The sequence below is a fragment of the Furipterus horrens genome, unplaced genomic scaffold (assembly GCF_987537825.1).
Source record: "Furipterus horrens unplaced genomic scaffold, mFurHor1.1.pri manual_scaffold_9, whole genome shotgun sequence".
Lineage (NCBI taxonomy): Eukaryota > Metazoa > Chordata > Mammalia > Chiroptera > Furipteridae > Furipterus > Furipterus horrens.
In genome coordinates, this window is record NW_028327179.1 from 47429550 (window position 1) to 47452237 (window position 22688).

The window sequence follows — 22688 nt, forward strand, 5'->3', positions numbered from 1 at the left end:
TGATCATTCTTTCAATGACTGCTACAGATTAGAGCTCCTCAGACATGCTCTAGGGATTCTTGTTTCCACTCGCTGCACTGGCTCTCTCAGCAATTTTATTCCCTACTATAGCTTATATTATAATACAAGCTTGTCATATGCTATTGTCTTTCAAGTTGATTCTCTCCAGCCAAGAACTCTCTAATATAACATCTCCATTGTGAATCTGGCATGGACCTCTATCGCAGTGTGCCCAAAGCTGTGCCCAGTCTCCCCACTCTCCACAGGGCACATTTCCTACCTCAGTCAATAGCTTTCCTACTAACTGAGTTTACTGTGATTCTCATTTTTTTCTTATCTGTCAAGTATTTTTGAAAATTATACCAAATATAGACTCTATACATTTTATCGGTCTACTTTTCATGCTCAAGACACCATCATCTCTTGTCTGGAGCATAAAAATAACTCTTCACTGGTCATTAAATATCTAATCTTGTCACTCTCAAATGCTCAGAATGCTCATAGTTAAGATCTTGGTACAAAGTGAAAATCTAATTGTGTCATTACCTTGATTAAAACATATCAACACTTTCTCATTGCTCTCAGGATACAGTCCCAGATTCTCAGTATGCCTTCTAAGACTGTGCATAATCTGCTCCTTTTTTTTTTTTTTTTGCCCTTACTCTCTTCTGAAAGAAGTCTGTTGACTCCTTTTTCAAGTTTCACATTTGATAGCACATTGTGAAAAATACTTTTCTTAACTCATTAAATGAGATCAAGTAAATGCATGCATAAAATTTTATTTTTCCCATTGATAGCATTCATTACACTTTAAAGACTACACATCTTGACATATTTTGGGTTCCATGAGTGCAGGGATTGTGCCTCTCTTGTTCAATCTTCTGTCCTCAGTGCCTGACCCTAATTGAGTGCATAACAAACATTGATTAAGTGAATATTCAATAAATGAATATGTTCAGAGCATGACCTTACATTTAACTTTCAAATGCAACATGACACTTGGAAATACCTGAGAATGGTGTGTTTCATGTATTCATAACTACATGTTGTGACAAGGTCCAGGTAAAATTATTTAAAGAAAGTAATTGTACCTTCTCTTGCTGATTCTTTCCTACACAATTTGCAAAAGTAAAATCTCTATGAGGAGTCAGGTGGGAGACTACATTACTAAGAACATATTCTTTTCATAAACTACTCACTTTGTAGTAAAAGATTATATTACAAACTGGCTTCCCCACCCACCACTCCTCGATAGCTACTCCACAACTGGTAGCAAATGTCACCAGTGACATCCATGTCATTAATTTCAAAAGATTTTATATCCTTATCTTGCTAGACTGTTAAGAAGCTTTGTCCACAATAAAGTGTTTCCTCCTCGCTGTTATAAAGTGTTCTTGAGCTTTCTGTTTCATAAAGATAACTTTAATATTGCTTTCTGAGATTGATACATAAACAGAATATTGATCTAAGCAATTTATTGAGAATAAGATGATATTCTACTTTACTCATTTTTAATTTCCTTTTTTAAGTTTTGAAGTTGTAAAAATAATAGCTAATGAATATGAAGATATGTAAAACAACTCTTCCCATCCTCATTCAAATTTACTTTACTTATTAATCAAAGTTGACAATTTGTTGCTTATTTCTCCATCTAGTTTTCATGCTCATGTTGTTAAATACAAAATTATATGAATATATCTAGCTGATGTTTGCTTATTTCTAAAAGTCTTAAAAATGTATATTACTCTGCAACTTGGATCACTCTTTGAATAGTAATAATTTTCCAGGTCAATAGATACAGGTCTAATTCATTATTTTATAGATCTAATTTATTGTTTTTACCCTATGTAGTTTTTCATGGTATGATAACCCCAATTTATTTAATCACATTTTTATCGATAAGCATTCAAATCATTTTCATGGCTTTGCTACTACAAACAATACTGTAATAAATATTATTACATAGGTATCTTTATTCACCACCACCTTTATTTCTAGAGGAGACATTCTCAAAGTGGGATTATAGAACCAAAGTATATGTATATCTTTTAATGTTACTGACTATTGATCATGTTCCCAAATGTTTGCAGAATTTCATATTTCCAAGATGGCTGTCTTATCTTCACATTGACCTTATATGTCAGTAGTGCTCTCCTTTTAGTTTCTGAGTTAAGTTGCCCCCCACACACACACTTCTCCTGTGAGGAAGCCATGGTGGCCCTCACTGCAGACTAATTGGTTCCCTCCTCTTAGCTACTTTCCCAGTTTCTCACTGGAGCATACTTGGACTTCTGGATGACATCCACACCACAAGGAGGTCCTGGGAATAGTATTTGCCAAATGTTTCCACTCAACCATTTCTTCTGCTCTGATATCCCAGTGGACATTTGAAGCTGCTCTGTAGAAAACATTCCTCCCAAAGTTCTAAACATAAGGTGTTCACAGGCACCCTCTGCTTTTGGCTCCCTTGACTTCTCTGTGGTTTCCCTCTTCTCACCACCACACCTCATCACTCCTCATACTAATAACTAGAGATATTGGTCCTGAATCCCTGAATGAAACAGGCAGTTTCTTAAATCTAAACATTCTTCTTTGACCTTTTCTCCCAGCCACCATCTTACCTTGCAGGAACTTTCTCTACATTATAGCTTTCTTCTTATTAACTCCAAGATTTTTTTTCCCTAGATGGCACCTGCTATACTCTTCCCTGACAGATAAGACTCATGATCTGTCTTTAATGACAGAAAAGCTAAATGGGAATGAAATAAACCTGAGTAGCTCAGAGAATATACATGAGGGGATATTTCAGAAATATCCTCTTTGTACAATGACATCTATACCTTGACCAAAATATTTGCCCATCCCCATGAAAAAATAGCCTTTATAATTATTCTCTACCTATTCTCTGATGTGTCTCCTGTTGAGCCCTTTAGAAAGTTTATATCTCTGTCTTTTCTCTACCCTGTAGACCCTGAACTTCCCCAAGATAAGGTTTAAAACCCATGCTGGTAATTGGTTTTTAACATAATATTTTTCTTCTCTTTCAAAAATCCAGTTTTACCACATATTACAAATTTCCAGAAATGTGATCACCCTTTATGTATATTTAACTCTGTTTGTAGGATCTACTTCTTAATTTTTATTTTCTCCAGTTCTTACCCTAGTTTGAGATCTCTATTCTGATTCAATCATCATGATGTGGTTAGAATAATTCCTCAAATGTTGTCCTAATGTAGAATATGTAAGTAGTATGCATTCAGAGCTTTTGCATATTTAAAAGTTACATTCTTGTTGTAGCTGAGTACCGGGTAGCTCAGTTGGTTGGAGCATAGTCCCAATATGCCCAGGTTGTAGGTTCAATCCTCGGTCAAGACATATGTAAGAAGCAACCAATGAATGAATAAATAAGTGGAACAACAAGTTTATGTATCTGTCTCTCTGTCTCTGTCTCTGTCTCTGTCTCTGTCTCTCTCTCTCTCTCTCTCTCTCTCTCTTTCTCCCTTCCTTGCTCTAAAATCAATAAATAAAATTTAAAAATAAAAAGAATAAAAGTGATTTTCATTTGCTTAGATAGATGAATAATATTTTGGCAGTTAAGTTATTGGGTTGCTGTATTTTTTTTCTAGTGTTACTACAGATGTTACATTATTATCTTTGAGCTTAGTATATCACAGATGAAAGGTCTAACACTCTTGTGTTTCTCTTTTCTTTGTAGGTAATTATGTTTCTTCAGTGTAGAAGCTGCTACAGCTGCTTTATTTTAATAGTAGAGTTTTGAAATTTCAACTATGTATGTTTAGGGGGCTCTGTGTTTCAGTAATCTTTCCTCAGATTCAGTGAACCATTTCAACCTGCAAACGGAAGTGATCCTTCATTTTAGCTAAATTTTCTTCCATTTTTTAATTGAGTTATTATTTTTTTCCCAATGCGTTCATTCTGGAGTGTGTACTGTTTACATGTTGGAACTCTTGGGTCTGTCCTTCAACCCTGCTATTATTTCTCTTAAGTAATGTATATATTTTAGTTTTTCCTCTCTTATATCAGTTTCCTATTGTTGTAATAAATTACCACAAAGTTAATGGCTTGGAACAATGCATATTTATCATCTTATAGTTCTATAGATTAGAGGTCTGACATGGGTCTTAATGGGCTAAAATCAAGGGGTGAGCACAACTGCATTCCTTTCTTGAGGCTCTTGTGGAGAATCCATTTCCTTGTCTTGCCAGCTTGTGAGAGCACCCACATCTCTTGACTTGTAGTTGGCCCCATTCTTCTATATCCAAAGCCTGCAACAGTACACTGTTTGGTTATTCTTTAGTAGTCAAATCTCTCCCTAAACCTCTTCTGCCTTACTCTTATAAAAAAAATGCCTTGTGATTACATTGAGCCCACCTGAATAACTACTCTCCCAATGTCAAACTAAAACCTTAATTTAATCAGATCTGCTCATCCTCCTTTGCCATGTAAAGTAACATTCACATGATCCAGGGAATAGGACATGAACATTCTTAGAGGCTCATTATTTTGCCTATCACATTTGTGTTGTGAAATGATGGTCCTCCAATCTAGTAATCAACAACAAATAGTTGAAGGATAGACAGGAATAATGTGCGAAAGGTGAACTCAAATAGGCTGTGATAATTTTCAGAGCTGTTTGCAATTATACTTTTTCTGTTAGCCTTCACAGAGCTTATTCTCTGATGCAGCATATTCCACAATCATGTAGAAGTTTCTATGGCTAGAGTGACAAACATGTCATTTTTCTCTTGTAGAATCCAGTGAACACGAAGACAAGAGTGCAGGTGCCTCAGGGGAGACACCCTCCCAGCCTTATCCTGCACCAGTGTACAGTCAGCCTGAGGAGCTGAAGGAGCAGATGGATGATGCAAAACCAACTAAATCTGAAGAGAATGAGGAATCAGACCCATTGCCTGATAATTGGGAAATGGCCTATACAGAGAAGGGTGAAGTCTACTTCATTGAGTGAGTTCACACATTTCTTTGAACATTGTCATAAAGATCATAGCAGTATATAAATGATGTAGCAAATGGAAATGTGGTAAAAATAAAATAATGAATTTTATTCCTTCTGGCATTAGTTTCTTTCTTTGTTAGAAGATAATGGGATAGTTCCTTAATAGAGTTAAGAATCCTAAATTACCCATATAAATCAAAGGATATATTAAACAACGTCACTGTAAATTTTGTTACAGTTATAGGGAAATGCTTACTCTATTCTTCCAAGACATCCATATTGTCCAAATGAGATAACCCCATATTGAGTCAAATTGCTGAAACGTCTACCATGATGTTCAGTAATTTAATAGGACGAACCTATTTACAGCAAAATGCTTGCTGGTCACAAAAGAAAATAACGTAAGCATTTGATCCTGAAGTCATGTATCACTAGAATTATGTACTTTTGTGTAGTTCATCATACTTATTTTTTAAATTCCATTGTATTTCTTGCTTACCATTTTTATGATTTGCCAAGGAAACTAAAATGCTAATCCTGGACTCCCTGGTGATACTTACTCAACCTAAATGTTTTATTTTCTTTGGGACATTTTTTCCAATTTGAAAATTTCAATGTTTTTTTATAGAACTGTCTAACTTTTGTTTTATCTCCTAGAAGTAGAACCACTTTTTAAAAATGAACTATGAAATTGAAGATCATAGCACAAAATTAAAATGTTGATGTACATAATAACAATGTTCATTAGAAAGAATAAAAACAAATCTTATAAATGAACAAATAAAAATAAAATATCTAAACTCTGATTATTCAAGAAAAATATTAAAACTGGATTCCTTTTCCCAACTTGGAATGATTTATGACTTAGATCTCCATAGGCAGACTCTTTTGTGAAATTGAAATGTTACCACATGCCAATATTTAATTCTCACATGAAGGTGGAAACTTTAATACATGTGGCCAAGGGAATACATAATCAGGTAATTACTTATCACTCTGCTTGAATCCAATATGATGAGAACTGCAGTGTTTTGTGGAAAATGAATTACTGTCATTCACCTTTTGACAAAACTTATGGATTTTTAAAAATTAAGAATCTCTTATGTTTTTGCTATAATCAGTAACCCAAAGACACCTTGTATCAATTAATATAGAATGTTTTCAATGCACAGAAGTATTTATATTTAAAAACATAATTTTGTTATTGAAAATCACAGAATGGAACCATTGTAGACCAGATGTCAAAATAAAAACCCTAGATGTGAGGTCACACATTTATGTTCAGAAAAATTGATGTTTAGAACAAGGAGGGTGATAATATATACATTTTTAACATAATACAGGAGCAGTAAGGCTATGTGGAAATAATGTTTAAAAACCAACATAACAAGTCAATGAAAGAATTGTTTTCTTACAATGTTTCCAGTAATACAGTTATAAAACCTTCTTTCTTTCAGATTATAAATAAACTTTTATTTTCCTTTAATAGTGTCAGGTTTGGGGATTGTGGACAAAGGGACTTTGGAAGACAGAATTTGTGTTAATGGTATATAGTAAATGATGAGACTTTATCAGGACTTGGGAGAATCTACCAACATTATTCTGTTAATATGCTAGTCAGTCACCTAGTGTCAGAATTCAAAGACTCAAAAAATTTAGTTTCTGTACTCAAATTTATTGTCAAGTTTGCGAAGGGAAAGAAATAGTTATAAATTATTAGTAAACACTTTCTGAATTTTGAGATACTATTCAGAGAAAGATATACTTAGCATAGATGTAAGCAGTAAGAGGAGGCATCATAGATAAGGTGCAATAACATAGACTGGAAACTTGGTAATATGTAAATAGAGCATTTCATATATAAGAACTGTTATTACAAAGACCCAGTCCTCGTGTGTTTTAGAAATAATGGGAAGCTCCCTAACCTTACTAGGGAAATAGGTGTTAGTTGGTGAATCTTGTGACATTATTGCTTAGTTTTCATTTTGCTAGATCAGTGGTGTTTTTGAAAGACAAGCAGAGGGTTTTGTTTACTTATCATCTTTGCGTTACTGCAGGGAAAACAGTATTAGGAGCAGAGGTAGGTTGAGTTGAAGAATTAAGACAAAAGAAAGAGAAATGTTATAGGGAGTCTCATTCAGAGGAGAATGCAGACGCCTGGAGGTAGGGCTGAAGTGAGTGTCACGGGAAGGCAATCAACATAGGAGGCAGGAGCAAATGGTCTGCTTCAAAAGGTTATTACACAGAATGTAGGCATTTGCCATCCCACCCTTCATCCTGAACCAGTTTGAGCTCCATCTTTGCTTCTTTCAAAAAGTTTATTTTGAACCTCAAAGCTCAGTGTGGTGAACTCAAGTATCACAGAGCAGGGAGGGATCAGTGTCTTATTCATCTGGTCCTTCATTTCCTTTCTCTCCACCTATGTTTCACTCTGCTTTACTTTTCCCTCAGTTTTCACTCATTTTCTCCTGACTGCTTTCATTCTTTGCTCTGGAATGCCCCTTCTCTTCCTAACTACATTTGACAAAAATCAACATTTCAACCCACTGTCCTTGACCTGTGTGTACCTTTGCTATTGATAGCACAATGAATTTTATGTGAATAAATGCTATACTCTGAAATCTCCTTGAAACAATCTGGTAGAGCAGGAGAGGAAGCATCGTGGGGCAATAAGGACTTTCTTAGGGACTAAGCTATCATGTGTCCAGAATTTTTGGTCAAGAAACTTCAAAACAAGTACTATTTGTAATATAAAAGTTTGCAGTCCCAAGGCAGTCATGGTAAAGAGAGAAGATCAAGAAAGGTAGAGAAGTTATAAGGAAAGTCAAACAGACATAAGGGAAGATGGAAGAAAAGGAAAATTAGATTTGTGAGGTAAAGAGAGCTGATATCAGTGAAAACTTCCCTCTGGTACAAATATTGTGACTCTTAGAGTAATGGAAGTCTCCTCTTGTAGGTAACACTCCCTCATTACAATTACTGAAATGGAGATCATAGTAAAATGTAAAATGAAACAAAAGAGAAGGATTGTGTGTTTAAAATTAGTGTAAGCATAATTTATTTCTAAGTAGAAGAGGGGAGCTCTACCTGTGCTGAAATGTTAAATATGTATTTTAAAAATACATATTGGGTATTAATTTAAGGTAACAAATAATTTCATTGTTTTGTCTTCTATGCAATATTCTAAAATAGCTATTGACTCAGTATTGCAAAATAGTTTATATTTCTGAGTACTGTACAAGTTCTACATTTACAAAAGGAGGACTTTTTTGTTGTTATTCTCAATACTGAACACATGGGCCAACATTTCCTGTGCTCTTCAAAGCTATTTCCTTGGTGAATGAGAAAAGCAGGTTCCTTTTATCCTTTACAATGACATTTAATGGGCAAAAGTGCATACTTCAGAAAATATTTTTAAATAACAGAATTTTAACTTGAGAATGAATGCACTCTTCCAAACACACTTTAAAGCATTAGTAATGTTTTATATTTAGCAATTTTCAAAAGACATTCAAATGCATATTATTATAGATACCATATATAGAGTGCCTACCTTTTTCACACTGTGTTCAGGTTACCTTAACAATAATTGCTAATATGTTAAGTATTTACATTATGTTCACTTAATTCTCACTTTAAGAAGCAGGCTTACAGAAGTGACTTGTTCCTAGTCATATAACCAAGAATTGACAAAGCTGATTTGCTTTGATTCCATTTATTTAACAGATATTTATAAGGCACATGCTGCTATGTGCTAGGAACCATTTTAAACCCTGGAAACACAGTAGTCAACATTTCTGACAATATTAGTACCTTTCTTGGGACATAGTCTGCCTCCAAGGTCCTTGCTCTTAAACCATTTTGTTGTGGTGCCTACTTTACATATGTTAAAGTATAACTACTCTGTAAGCATTTATTCTGAGGCACCTTTGGACAAATTAACATTTTCAAGTAAGTTCTTATATTTCTTTCACCCTGCAAGGCCATTGCTATTATCCCATACTACCACCAATATATAAACAAGCAATGACTGAACTAAAAAGTAAACTTTTATATTATAATTAGTATCTGTTTTATAAATTTCTTGGCCAGAAATTTACTACCCAAGAGGCTAAATTTATCACGAAGCAGAGCTGCCACAAGGTTAATCTGGACTGACATGCTTTGGGAATCCCATGAAATTACTTCTTTGTTTGTGACTCAGTTTAGTTAGTGACATAAAAGAGACTGCTATTACATTGGCCAAAAACAATGACAAAAAACTATTTGTTACTACCATCTTCCTGAATGGCAATGAATGCTATGCCATCTTAAATAATAGATTTTTAAAAGTAGGCTTTTGAAACTGAAAATTACATCTATGAAAATGTCATGGCAGTACATGGCTTTGTAAATCTTTGTCAGGGCTAAGTTTCCTTTTAAATTCTAAACAAGATACATAATTAGTCTGTTTCTACTTGTATTACTATTTTTGTATCTCTTTAAGTTTTAAGTGAATTACCCATTACCATGTTAAACAAATTTTAAGTTTTCATTTATTAAGTAGAAAAAAAATAAGCAATTTATTTTAGAGAAAAGTATAATCAGATTTTTTGATAAAAAGCAACAATGGCATAATGCCTTCTCACTCTAGGTTTGTTATATCTCTATCAATCACAAAATCTGATGATTTACACTTGCTCTCTAATTTGTATTACAAAAACAACAGATATATTAATATTATTTCATATTTGTTTTCTTGTGACTGCACAAGATTCTGGTGCGATCCCCAGACAGAAATAGTGTTTTAGACAAAAAATCATGCAATACACACCCACAATAGCCAAAACAATATTTATAATAAAATCTCCTTTAAAAATGTTTTCTGAATATATGAAAGATAATATGAAGGCAAATTCAAATATTTATATGGTCAACAGAAGTTTAGGAATATTATTTAGGAAACATATAATGACTATAGAGGTCATTGATAATAACCTTTTATGTGGATTACCAATGTATAAAGGGAAAAAAGCACTAAAACTATAAAAGCACGGCATCTTGAATGAAAAAGCACGTGCTGTTTGTCATCAATTAGATATAGTCAATCATTGCCTTTAGTCTTCTTTTTGAAATGATGATATAGTAGAAAGAGAAAGTCTTCTGAAAAAGTTATAATCACCCTGAAGATTTTTTTTGACTAAAGTCTGAAATATAATCAATTTATAAACTTTAAAAAATAAATGTTTATTTTTTAAATTACATAAAATGTAGTGAATAACATCTGCATTATTGTTGTCCTTAAACCTATATGACCACTACTGTTAGCATAGGTAGCTAGATATTAATGAAGGAAGGGAGCATAGGGAATTAACATTAATCATAATAAACTGGGAAGCTGAATTAGATATTAGAATAGCATTCTATTAAGATTACTTGGAAGTTATAGCATTTACAAACTAATTCACATCCAAGGGACTGCTGCCAAGGATATTTAATCCTCCAGGCAAAGAGGAAAGCCTCTCCTGGGGTTCTACCAATCTACTACTGGATTGTCAGTGGGAGGAGGAGGGGAAAATCATCTGCTGGGCACACGCACAGTAGAAAGCAGATGAGATAACAGAACTTTTTTACATGCACAATAGAAGTCAAACTGGCGACCATATATATAGGGTATCAGTCTAGCCTGGGGAAAGAATGGATTGGCTAGAAGGTAATCCTAATGCAAGCTTATGAAAGCTTGGAAAGTTCTCTCCGTGACAGCTATGTGGGTCTAACGGCCACCTGGGGCCCAAAGCAGACTGTGTGGGCTCCAAAGGACTAAGTTTTGATATGAAACAAAACTCTGGACACTGGCCTTTGTTTTGGCCTTAATGAAGTCAAAAATTTCTATGGCGGGAGGGACAGAAATGGCACATTAGAATCCCAGGGACAACCTTCTATTTCCACTGAAATAAATCTTGCCACATGACAATCTCTCGTGTGTGGGTCCATGGGATGCTTTCCTCATGATCCCGTAAAGGAACATGGTCTCCACTGACAGCACTACTGTTGTAACTTTAACAGTGACACACATCTTGAATTGCTCAATGTATTCTAAAATATTTACCTGGATCTTGTTTATCTTGTTCAGAAGTTTATGCTTCATGTAGTCAAATGTCATTGACTTCTATCTCTTACTATCCTTCTGGCACAGTATTTCCCAGGATGAAGATATAGTTTATCTTTCAATTAAAGATTGAGATTTAGAATTGGCTTTTTAGGAGGGCTTTTAAAATTCAATGTATTTGTCATTGTGTTAAGTCTGTTACTCTCTTTTAGGGAATATGGAGCAAAAGAAAGGAGTATATTTAATGGTAAAAGTTTCTTATTACACTAATAAAATTGCAGTTGTTGACATATCATTCAATATTTGTGTAGTAGTGAAAATATTGCTTTGATATGAGTAGCAGCATAAAGGTAGAAAAGAAGACAGCAAAAGGAAATATACAGAAAAGAATAAGGAAAGGAGATATATCTCAAAATTAGGTTTGAATTGGGTCAACCTTGAGGATTCACCTAAGTAACTGATATGTACCCTGACTGGAAAAACATAGAGTAAATGGGTAGAAAAATGGAATGGTATATAGAATATGGCAGGACCTATATGAAAATTTTAATTTTAGTCCTAATAAGTTCTTGACCCATTTTATAGCATTTTTATTAACTTCATTTTTTAGTATAGCTTCTAAGGCCTAATATTTATATATAGACTATATAAATCAGGACTTTTTAGACTTTATTCTGAAAAAGACTCATATTTGAATGAATAAAATTTGACTTGAGTGTGATCTGAAGAGAGAATTTAAATTTATAAGGATAAAAATGTTTCCAATGATATTGTTAGTATAGGTAGTTAGCTAGTTATTAATAAGGAAGGGGCAAAGGTAAACAAATATTAATCTTAATAAACTAGGAAACTGAGTCAGATATTAGGACAACAATTCATTAAGCTTAGTAGGAGGCTATAACATTTATAGACTCATCACACTCTCCAGGATACTACTGCTGAGGAGATTTAATCTTGGAAGGGTACAGGAAATCTTCCCAGGGCTGCTACCAGCCCAGTACCAGATTATTGGAAGGAAGAGGAGGGAACATTTTTTCTGCTGGGCGCATGTGCAGTAGAAACCAGATGAGGTAACAGAACTTTTTGACATGCACAATAGAAGTCAAGATGGCACAGGGAGGTGTTTCTACTTTTGGACACATGCAGTAAGAGCCACAATGGTGACATAAAGGGGCAGGGCCTAGCCTGGGAAAAACTGGAAAGGTAATTGGATTGAACAGAAAGCACAGAATGCCAGTAAGTCAGGGGGAGAGCCCAATTCAAGCACGTGAAGAATCAGAAAGTTGGGTTGGATGGTTTGAATGGCACCTTGATAATTACTAAGAACCAAGAAAATATATGGTGGATTAACAGAAGCTTCTGGACAGTTGCTACTAGAGACTGCCCACCCTCTAGGTCCCTGAGGGAGTATTATTTCCCTAACCCATATAAAATATTGGCACTAGGTTTAAACTTTTTCATGCATGTGTCCTTTGAAATTTCTTTTACTCAGAGCCGCAAAAGAACTCATTTTCACCAGTCTCAATATTATCTATGCTTTCTCAATTACAATGTTCTCCCTTTCAACTCTATACATGTGCAATTCAATACAACCTACTAAGTAGAGGGCATTTAACACAAAGGAATTTCATTTAGTGATTACTATCCTTAAATAGGACATAATGGTCTTTGTTTCTAAACCAATGGCCAAAGAACTGGGAAAGAGATCTTTGATTATCCTTTGAAGTTGTGAAATAAAGCACTTCAGTATAAAAATCATGCCCCTGGTTCCAGATCATACAAAGACTTTGGACTTGGAAATGACATATATCTGGGTTTAATGCTAATGTGAAGACTAAAAAAAATATTAATAATTTTCCTCCCACCTTCTGAGTTCTTCTGGCTAAACTAATAATCAAATAAACACAGACAGATTAATGGGGAATTCAGATAGGCATGAAAGTTTCAAAGACAGTGAGACAACATTGCGTATATAAGACATTTCGGACAGAGGTGAAGGGGAGACCAGGACTTTGGATTTCAGAAGTGAGAAGGGTGATTTTGAGGCAGTTGAGGAAGAGGGGAATATATGTGGCAAGCAGGGTCTTTTAGGTACCTCAGAAACAGTAGGAGGGAACACAGGCTGTATCTTGCTAACAGGCACCTGCCTGAAGCCCTCTTGTTTAGCATACTTGATTCAAATTAGGTTAAGGAGACATCCTAAACTCTTCTCTGAGCAGGTTTCTCTGTCTGAATCTTTTGGGCAGGAAAGGGGAGCGAGTCAGAAGTACCCTCTGAGTCTTGTTTCTGAATAAACAGTTTAAAATCAATGTCTCAAAAGGACAGCTTCAGGATGGCAGATTTTTTTGTTCCCTTTGCTAGCTCTTTCACGTTCACACACTACCTGTGTGACCTTGGGCACATTGCCTACCTTCTCTCAACCTTTGTTTCTCTGTCTGTAAAATGGAGTTAAAAATATTTAGCCACAATCACAACAAGGTGATGTGTGTATAAGTTCTAGTGCAGTCCCTGACAAAGTAGACAATCAGGACATTCATAAGATATTGAGAATACTTTTGCAATGCTATACCATAATGTCAGCAGCTTTTGCTGTTGAAGTGAAGCATTTTCTCTGTTACTAAATGTTTCCTCAGAAGTTGTTATAATTTAACCTACTTCTTTTGACTGTTTGGAAAAGGTTAAACTTACAAAATATACACAAATTTCTGATTCATTGTAAGTCAGCCTATCACATGTCTGCAGGGACATTCTGATATGAATTTAAACTAGAATTTCTGAGTTGAACAACATTTTACTTCTTATTTGTTCCAGTCCTTCAGATCAACTCAGAATAGACTTTAACTTTAGGGAAGAGTTTGCATAAACCATTTTAAAGGCTTTCATCAGGATATTTTAGTATGACATTGATAAAATGTTAAAGCTACCAGCTTTAGTTTACTTGATCTCTCACTTTTCATGATCATCACATTAACTTTATCCACAGAAATGTATAGTAGTATATTATTTTGATTCTAAATTTCTAGAAAATATTTGTTCCATTTCCCAGATAGAAAAATAAAGGTTTCTTTGCAAATGCAGCAGATATATGTGCATGTATGTCTATTAAAGAAACTAGTACTGAAATATAACTGTTTATTACATATCTTACCTTTCTGCCATTTGTGTCCTGCACAATTTGGGTAGATACCAAAAAAAAAAAAAAAAAAAAAAAAACAACAGAGAGAGAGAGAGAGAGCAAGAGAGACAGAAAGGAAGAAGAAAAGAAAGAAAGAAACAACTGTTGTCCTGCTTCTGACTATTCAAGCAATAAAAATGAAAAAAAATCACATCCTCAAATCTGAAAAAAGGCAGTATTCAGATTATGAAAAATCCCTCAATAGTCTCATTTTTGTACATAGCTTTATGCACAATCTTTAATCTAACTTTCAAATAGAATTGTTGGCATTAAAAATATATAATTTAAAGGAAGTTGAGAAGCCACTTGGTCTGTTGTCTCCCAAATGCATTAAAAATATCGCCATTGTAAGGCACATTGAAGAAGCCTGTAAATTACAAGGCTGGTGAGAGCCCCTATTGAAAAATACTGTACTGTATCTTCATGTGATGTTTAAGACAATTACTGGAAATAACTACGGCCCACATTTCTTTCAGAATCATTTCAGAGTATCAGCTAAAAATGCTGTTAACTCTAAGAGACTTAGTCTGTCAAAATGTATTAAAGTGACATACCATTAATGCTAGTTCAACCTACAAAAATCATCCTATAATAAAATGCTTTATATAAACTCAAGAAAGGTAGGAAATTCACAGTTCTCTTCTATATTAATCAGTATGTGAGACTCATGGTGTTATGATATAGAAATGGTAATTTGACTCCCTGCAGTGGCTTAGTAATGTCCCCTTATTATTAATCCATAGACATGTTTGCTTTTGTGAACATGCCTTAGAGATTTAGAGATGACATTTCTCTAAAATGGAGGAAGGATTTGAAAGAAGATATGCATAAAAAGAAGGGAAATGTCTTTTCCTGCCCGCTTCCCAACATTTCTTTATGCACACAGATATATAGACATCAAAATATGCACAAAGACACACTTTGAACTGAGGCATGTCTATAAAGAACATTTTTTAAAGTGCCTTTTTTTTTTTCAAAATGAGGACTATCCTCATACTCAGGATAGTCATAACCTCCATTCAGTTCAGAGGAAGAAACTAGATGATGTTGACATGACTACAAAGGAATACTAGAATGAATTCAAAGTGTCCATAATACTTCACATCCTTCTGAAACTTGATAATGAAGCACCAATCAGACTTTACAAAGGTCAAATTTTAGGAAAAAATTAAACTTGGCATACTCTCTTGATGTTTTATAATTTGACCAAGTTCACAGTCTTTATCTGATCAAATTATTTGAACCCTCTTCAGAGGCATTAATCATTGAGGAGTTAGTTCCTAAGTAATGGGAATAGTTTTCTCTTTATCACACACAAAAGTCAGAAACTAAAGGGAATCTTTAGGAGTAGAGACTTCATGACCCAAGGACCTTAATGCCTCAGTTCTCCAATCTGAGATGGCTGTACACTCAGGCAGAGACAGGATGATCATACAGAAAACTGTCATTTAAAGGGTGCTTTAACATCTTGGAATTGCTTCCCCACTACCCATCTTGCCTTCATCTTTCCTCCTTCCTGCCTTGAAATTTCCTTCATTAGGGAATTTAGTCTCTAGAAGTTTGATGTTAAATATTTGCCTGAGATACTTTTCTGACCTTTGCTTTCACAGCAGATTGACTCATCAGAATATCTAGCTAATACTTGTGGCTCTAATAAGATAAAACAGTTATATTTCATTGAAGAAAGAGAAAATGCATGTGAAATTGATATCATCGTTACCATTTTGACTTTCTTAAAAGTTTGTGCAAATATCCCTATTATCTAGCTTTAATTTATGTTTCCAACCTATTTTTTTCTACTCTTTCTTTTCATTTCTATTCATTGGCTTTCTGACTCTTCCTTACATAAACCTGACACTTCCCCACACCTGTGACTTTGCTTGTTCTCTTTCCAAAGCGCTCACAAATGTCATATCCTTGATAATTTGTCCATTGGTAGATGAGACCACTTGAGACAACTATACACAGTAAAGATTTTTAACTTCAATGAGCAGTTATGAGCCACTGAGTAGTACTAAAATTGTAATGTGCATAAGAATCACCTTGCCAATAATGGAGATTTTATAGACCTGTCCCCAAAGATTCTGATTTAGTAGTTCTGTAACAACCCAGATTATGCAATGTTAATAAGCCCATGAGGTGATTCTAAAATAGGTGAGTCTAGTACCTCTCTGGAAAAACAAAACTGCTCTAAAAACATCTCCCTTTGCTTTTAAAATTTCTAGTAAAAGATATTCTAGAAAACATTTTTAGGAATAAAAAAGTCATTAAAATTTGTATTAAATCTCAGAAATTCTATTTCAGAAATATTAGATTACAGACATGTTTACCCCTACTACCCTAGCTAGACTGAAATATTTATCTGGAAGATAGCTAAATGTGAGTTAATAAAATTGCTATTATTAATCACTTTTTGAGAAAATGTAGGACTCCCAAGAACATGATATAATTTACATCACTTTTGTACAGCCTCTGCCAGCTCTGTAGTTAAAGAGTAACAAAACAACTATTTATGGAAAGGGCACGTTTACAATGGAAATAATTCTTTTTTGCAAAACTCAGGAAACAGTATCAGAGCCTGTGAACTGTGCTCTTCCAACTGGAGAATCCTGTATTTGTAATAAATTCCTTTTGCTCTGGATGAGTTCTGCATTTTCAATGAGGTTAACTTGGCAACATTCTAGTTGATTTCAATAAAAATAGCTGCTTTGAGGACAGGGAGCTGAGGTTGCCAAATTTACAGCTGCCTTGCACAATTACTCTTACACCTCCTTCAGGGCTACTTAGAACCAGTAAGCAAATTAAGTGTATCGATTGCAATTTTGTTGGACTAACCCCCCTTTTTCTTAGGGAATAAACTTGATTCCTTTCAGTATGTGTCTTTTCAGAGTGATCTCTTTTCTTTTCAGCCATAACACAAAGACAACATCATGGCTGGATCCACGACTTGCGAAAAAGGCTAAACCTCCAGAAGAGTGCAAAGAAAATGGTAGGTTATTAAGTTTTTATGGTGTTTCAGCATTGCACTTCGAGAATGTTTGTGTTTTTTACAAGAGGGTCTTGCCTAAAGAAGCAATAATCTAGTTGAAACAGTTTTAAAGATGTAATATTAAATGGTCAGAGAGGAGAGAGAATAATTCGGCATTTCAGCATTGCCATGTGGTTTTCCTTTTTCTCTCTGAGGAGGCTGTGTGGGATTTCACATCGCTGTCGTCTCTGTTGGTTCTGTTTGACTCCTGGCCTTGACATTCCGTCACCTACTAAGGGCTTTTTGTTTGCAATGTCTGTCTGAGTACTCTAATCTTTTCATTGGAATTGATTATGATATGTAGCAAAAGAGTAGTGTGAAACTAAATAATATTTGATTTTTGATAGTATTCTGGTAGTTATTAAGGAATTGGTGATATGAAGATCTACAAAATAGCTACTTTACTTTAATCAGGCATTTAAGTAAGATAATTTCATGAATGTGCTGGGTTTTCCTTAGTATTTTCCAGTTTCCATTAATCTGCTTAAAAGTCAACTGTTTTAATGAATGTGAAGAATTTTTTAAAACAATGTTGAGGATTAGATGAATATAAACCTTGAATTCAAATTAGGAAATTATACATATGAAGCCTGTTACTGAAGATACTTATAATTTTTTTAAATGTGGAGTTTAAGGTTAAAAGAGTATTTATAACTTATCTAAAATTATAAATAACATACTCTCTTAATGATTTATTATTTGACTATATTCACAACCTTTATCTGATCAAATTATTAGAGCCTTACTCAGAGGTATCTATCCTTGAAGAATTCTTAAAAGTTAAAAAAGTGACGAGGGGTACTTAAACTTTTTTAAAAGTTTTAAAAATTAAGTTTTTTAAAAAAGTCTTTAATTCCATAAATGCTTTTGTTTTAACAGCAATTCTTGCTTTCTCAAATAGTATCTGGAAAATATTATTTATTCCTGTGTTATCAGGGAACTGTTCACAAACTACTTATACTATTGAGTTCAATTTTTAAAATGGGAGTAGATAATTTATATGTACATAAATCTAGTTTTTAAATGCTATCTCTATATAAGTTTTATATTCATAGCTGTATGTCTGTGCTTTCCATATAATAGTACAACTGTATGTGTTTGAATTCTATAAAGTTATTATGTGGCCTGGACTTTTGAGCACATTTAGGTTCATCTCTGACAATATTAAGACGTATTACAAATTGTGATAGGTTATAAATTAATGACCTCATTTATTATATCTGGGAGTTACAATTTACTTGTGCCACAGATGTACAACCTTACTATATACTAATTAAAATAAATTTAATGATTTTGCAGTTCTGTGACATACTGAACTTCTCAACTGTCTTGTTCCTTTGAATTGTTCTTTTCATTATAAAAGCCTATTAAAGTCAACTTATAAAATCCTGGAAAAGATGTAGACATAACATATTGCATAATTACAATATTTCAGTGTCATCAGTTTTTCCTATATCTGCACTTGTCTATCTTCTCAGGATGGTAGATGCCTAAAATATGATGAATATTTGTGAATCTCATGTCATTGAGAAACAAGTCCTAGAATACAGTCTTATAATTTAGAATAATTTATAACTGGTCGGTTACTATTTGTTTTCATTTTGTACAAAATAAATAATTCATGTATTTTTTCCATTTATTATTAGAATGTTTTACAATGGAAATTAACATCTAGTTAGTTAGAACGCTAGTATTCCAAACATATATTTTAAGTTTCCTTGCCAACAGAAGTTATTTTAGGTAATACTGTTACTTCTGTTTTACTTTTTTAAAAATAACATAGATTATAATTGCTTGTTTAAAATATTGGCTGTTTATGGATTAATGTTGAGCCTGCTAGTTAAGTCAGGCTTTTTAAAATAAATATCAAAGTTCAGCTAGATCAAACAAAGTTAGTGGAGTAATTTTCTGAATGCTGGAATGTGTGTAAAATGTCTATTAAAATTTTGTAGAGGCTCAAGATGATAACACCTTCCTTCAGCAAAGATTTATCCTCTTCTGCTAGGGAGATGGAGTGGAAGTGCTAAGTACACCTCAATTCAGTATGGAGCACATCCAACATGAGGTTGGGTTGAGTTTTGGTAACACCCAATCTATCTCTGGTTTGCTCCTGTTCTCAGGGTCTATGCTCACCCACTCAGGTTTTTAAGTAAAAGTTAAAATTATTGCAGGTTGGCAGTTAGTTCCTGTGAAGAGTCAGGTAGTAATATATTAAACTTTTGCAGGCCATTCATTCTCTTTATTATTTTTTTTCTCAACCATTTAAAAGTGTATAAACTGTTATTAGTTTATGGGACATACAAAAAATAATGGCAGGCTGGATTTAGTCCACAGGACAAACTCTGGCTTAGTGTGTTCATGTGAAGGCTGCCCTGTGTCAGGTCTTGAACACCAATTATTTTTAAAGTGTTTTTATTCTGAGTAATGCAAGACTGCCAAAAAAAAAATTGTGGTGTTTTTCAGGGGTTTTAGCTTAGTTTTTTGCCTTCAGATCCTGTAGCTTCAGAATTTGACAAATGTCATTGTGGGATAATTGGCCATGTGTGTGGGATCTTCAAGTTTATGTTTTGTCGCCTCAATACCTCAAGTCTCCTAAGTTCAGTGGTGGTTTCCCTAACCCCCAGCAATGGTCTTCTTCATAGGCCAACTCTGGATTCTTCCCAGAGCCCAGAATCAACAAAATCTGCTGCAAAATCTTCTCTCATCTTGCCAGGGTTCTTTCCTCTTCAGAATCTTGATGGTCTGTACCTGATTCCCTTTAACTGATCACTTTTTATATTTTATGTAGATTTTATATGTGTTTTTCTAGTTTATAACCTGCTCACTCCATCCTACTTAGAAGCAGAAATTTTAGTGCAATAATTTTTAAATTATACATTTTAGGCATTATTGGGTTGCATACTATGAATTCTTTATTAGTATTATAATTTATATTTTATAAATTAATCTTGCCTTGGCCAGTATGGCTTGGTGGTTGGAGCATCCTCCTGTAACAAAAGAGCTGTGAACCTGGGTTGCGGGTCCGTCCCCATCTGGGTGCAGGCACATGAAACCCCAAATCCAGATGCATACTATCCCTGGTCCCAACACTTACAGAGGCAACCACTGGATGCTTCTCTCACATCAATGTTTCTCTCTCTCCCTTCATCTCTCCTTTCCTCTCTTTTACTAAAAAAGCAAATGAAAATGTCCTCAGGTAAGGGTAAAAAAATTAACCCCTCAAACTTAAATTTCTAAGTATTAAGAAATACCTTATGTTGTATATGTGTGTATATGTAGTTTTGGATGTGTAAATGTATGCTTCTTCAGATATGTTTACATAGGTGCATAAATGTAATTCCTTGGTCAACTATATTAAGAGGAAGACAAGTGAAAGAGAGATGGAAGGAGGAGGTATCAACTGATTTAAATTATTCTTAGACTAGAGAAAAAAACTAGCAAATGTTTTCTCATTGGGTACCAAGGGGGAAAACAGAACATGGGATGGCTTGGTACAAATACAAATTAAACAACTGCATATTCTGTTGACACTAAAGCACTTACTTAGCATTTTTATTTGAAAGATAATACTGCTCCTAAACATAAAACCATATTTGCTTCTCTCATAATATCACTGAAAGGACTGAAATCATCATGTTCTATGCATTTGTCATAGCTCTGTGCATTTTGGGGATTTTAGCACCTGTTTACATGGCAGAATAATATCTCCACCCACCACTGGATTCTAGTATTAGTATTTGGGGGAGTGCTTTTTAGCAAGCCAATACAGTCTTTTACAAAATCCCACAGAAATAGCAGTTAACTATTAAATAATTTGGATGCAAGGTTGGATGAAATGTGTGTAAATCACCATAGTATTTGTTCAGTTCTCAGAATCAGTACCATGAGGTTTGTCTGAGACATTTCCAATCACAAACACCCCAATGGTAACATATCCCACAAAATTCACTGAGTTCTGGTTAATATAAAAGTTAATTCAAGCCTGGTAGAATTAATATTTCCTTAAAGTTTAAATATAATTAAAATCAGTAGGACCACAGTATTATACTCAGGAGAGGAAATTTTGTAGGATTTTTGGTCAGGGAAAACTTTACTCCAAACTTAAATCTGTGGGCTCTTGGGCAAGGTAATTAATCTCTGGGAGCCTAGGATTTTTTACCTGTAAAATGGGAATAACATATATTTGATGTTGTACCATAGGCTCTAAATAACTGTTCCTTGCCTTGCCTTTTGGTATGCTTTGAGCCAACAAATTAACCTCATAGAAGACCAGTAAGCAGAAATTCGGATTAGTTGGCCTACTCTAATTGTTGGCCGACAGCCTTGAATTACTGTAGGGTGCCCTGGACAGATGGAAAAGAACAAGTCCATGTGGGCTAAAATTATCCAGCTAGCTAATTTCACCCTAATATTAATAGATTGGAGATTTTCCCTCTTCATTCTATTAAACTGTGTCTAAATTTTTACAAAGTTAACAATTAGAGCAATAGAAACCAGTTGGCTTCATTTCTGTGTTCTATATGAATTGTGAGTTTTTTCATGTTACTACAAAAAAAAAATTATGTGATCTTCACCCATTTACCTATATGAAAACTGCATTCAGTTGATCTTAGCTAAACCTTTGAACCATTACTTAACCTTTAAAAATAACCACGTTCAAGATGAATGTAAACAAAGATAGCATTAGCTAGGTTTTGTAATATTTATTAAATTAATTATTTTAAGAGAAGGCAATTGCCTTTCTAAATATTAGAAAATGCCAATTAATTTTAGGTTGCTTCTTTGTGTGTGTGTGTGTGTGATTAATTTTTAAAAATGCTTTATTGATTCTGCTGTTACAGTTGTCCCAATTGCTTTTCCCTCTGCTTCCCTCCACCCAGTGACCCCCCTCCCGCCACTTATCCCCCCCTTTTAGTCCATGTCTATTGGTTGTGCATATAGTTCTTCTCAACCTCTTACTCTCTACTCCATTCCCTCCACTATGCTTAATTCTTGCATCATTTCCCCCTCTTTTCCCCCTCCCCCTTCTCTGCTGACCTCCCCTCAACATGTTCCCCATACCTATAATTCTTTTTCCACTCTCGTTGCCTACTTAGTTTGCCTTTGTTTCAATTCCTTAGCTTCTTTTGTCGGTTGTTGTGATACAGTTTTCATTTTACTGTTCATAGTTTTGATCCTACTTCTTCTAAACCAGTCCCTTTAACATCTCATATAATAGTGGTTTGGATCTAATGAACTCTTTCAGTTTTACTTTGTCCTGGAAGCACTTTCTCTACCCTTCTATTCTGAATGAAAGTTTCACTGGATAGAATGTTTGTGGCTGTAGGTTTTTGATTTTTATTACTTTGAATATTTCTTGCCAGTCCCTTCTTGTCTGCAGCATCTCTTTTGAGAAATCAGCTGATAGTCTAATTGGGATCCC

General features: G+C 34.3%; 1 protein-coding gene across 1 annotated transcript in view; it reads left to right on the forward strand.

The window, feature by feature from the left end:
• Positions 1–22688, forward strand: part of MAGI2 (membrane associated guanylate kinase, WW and PDZ domain containing 2) — a 1613703-nt gene that overhangs the window by 1070257 nt on the left and 520758 nt on the right. Inside the window, exons 5-6 of the mRNA XM_090287299.1 lie at positions 4773–4983; positions 17148–17227. Of these exons, the coding sequence (XP_090143425.1) occupies positions 4773–4983; positions 17148–17227 (291 nt within the window). The remainder of the gene's footprint in view (positions 1–4772; positions 4984–17147; positions 17228–22688) is intronic.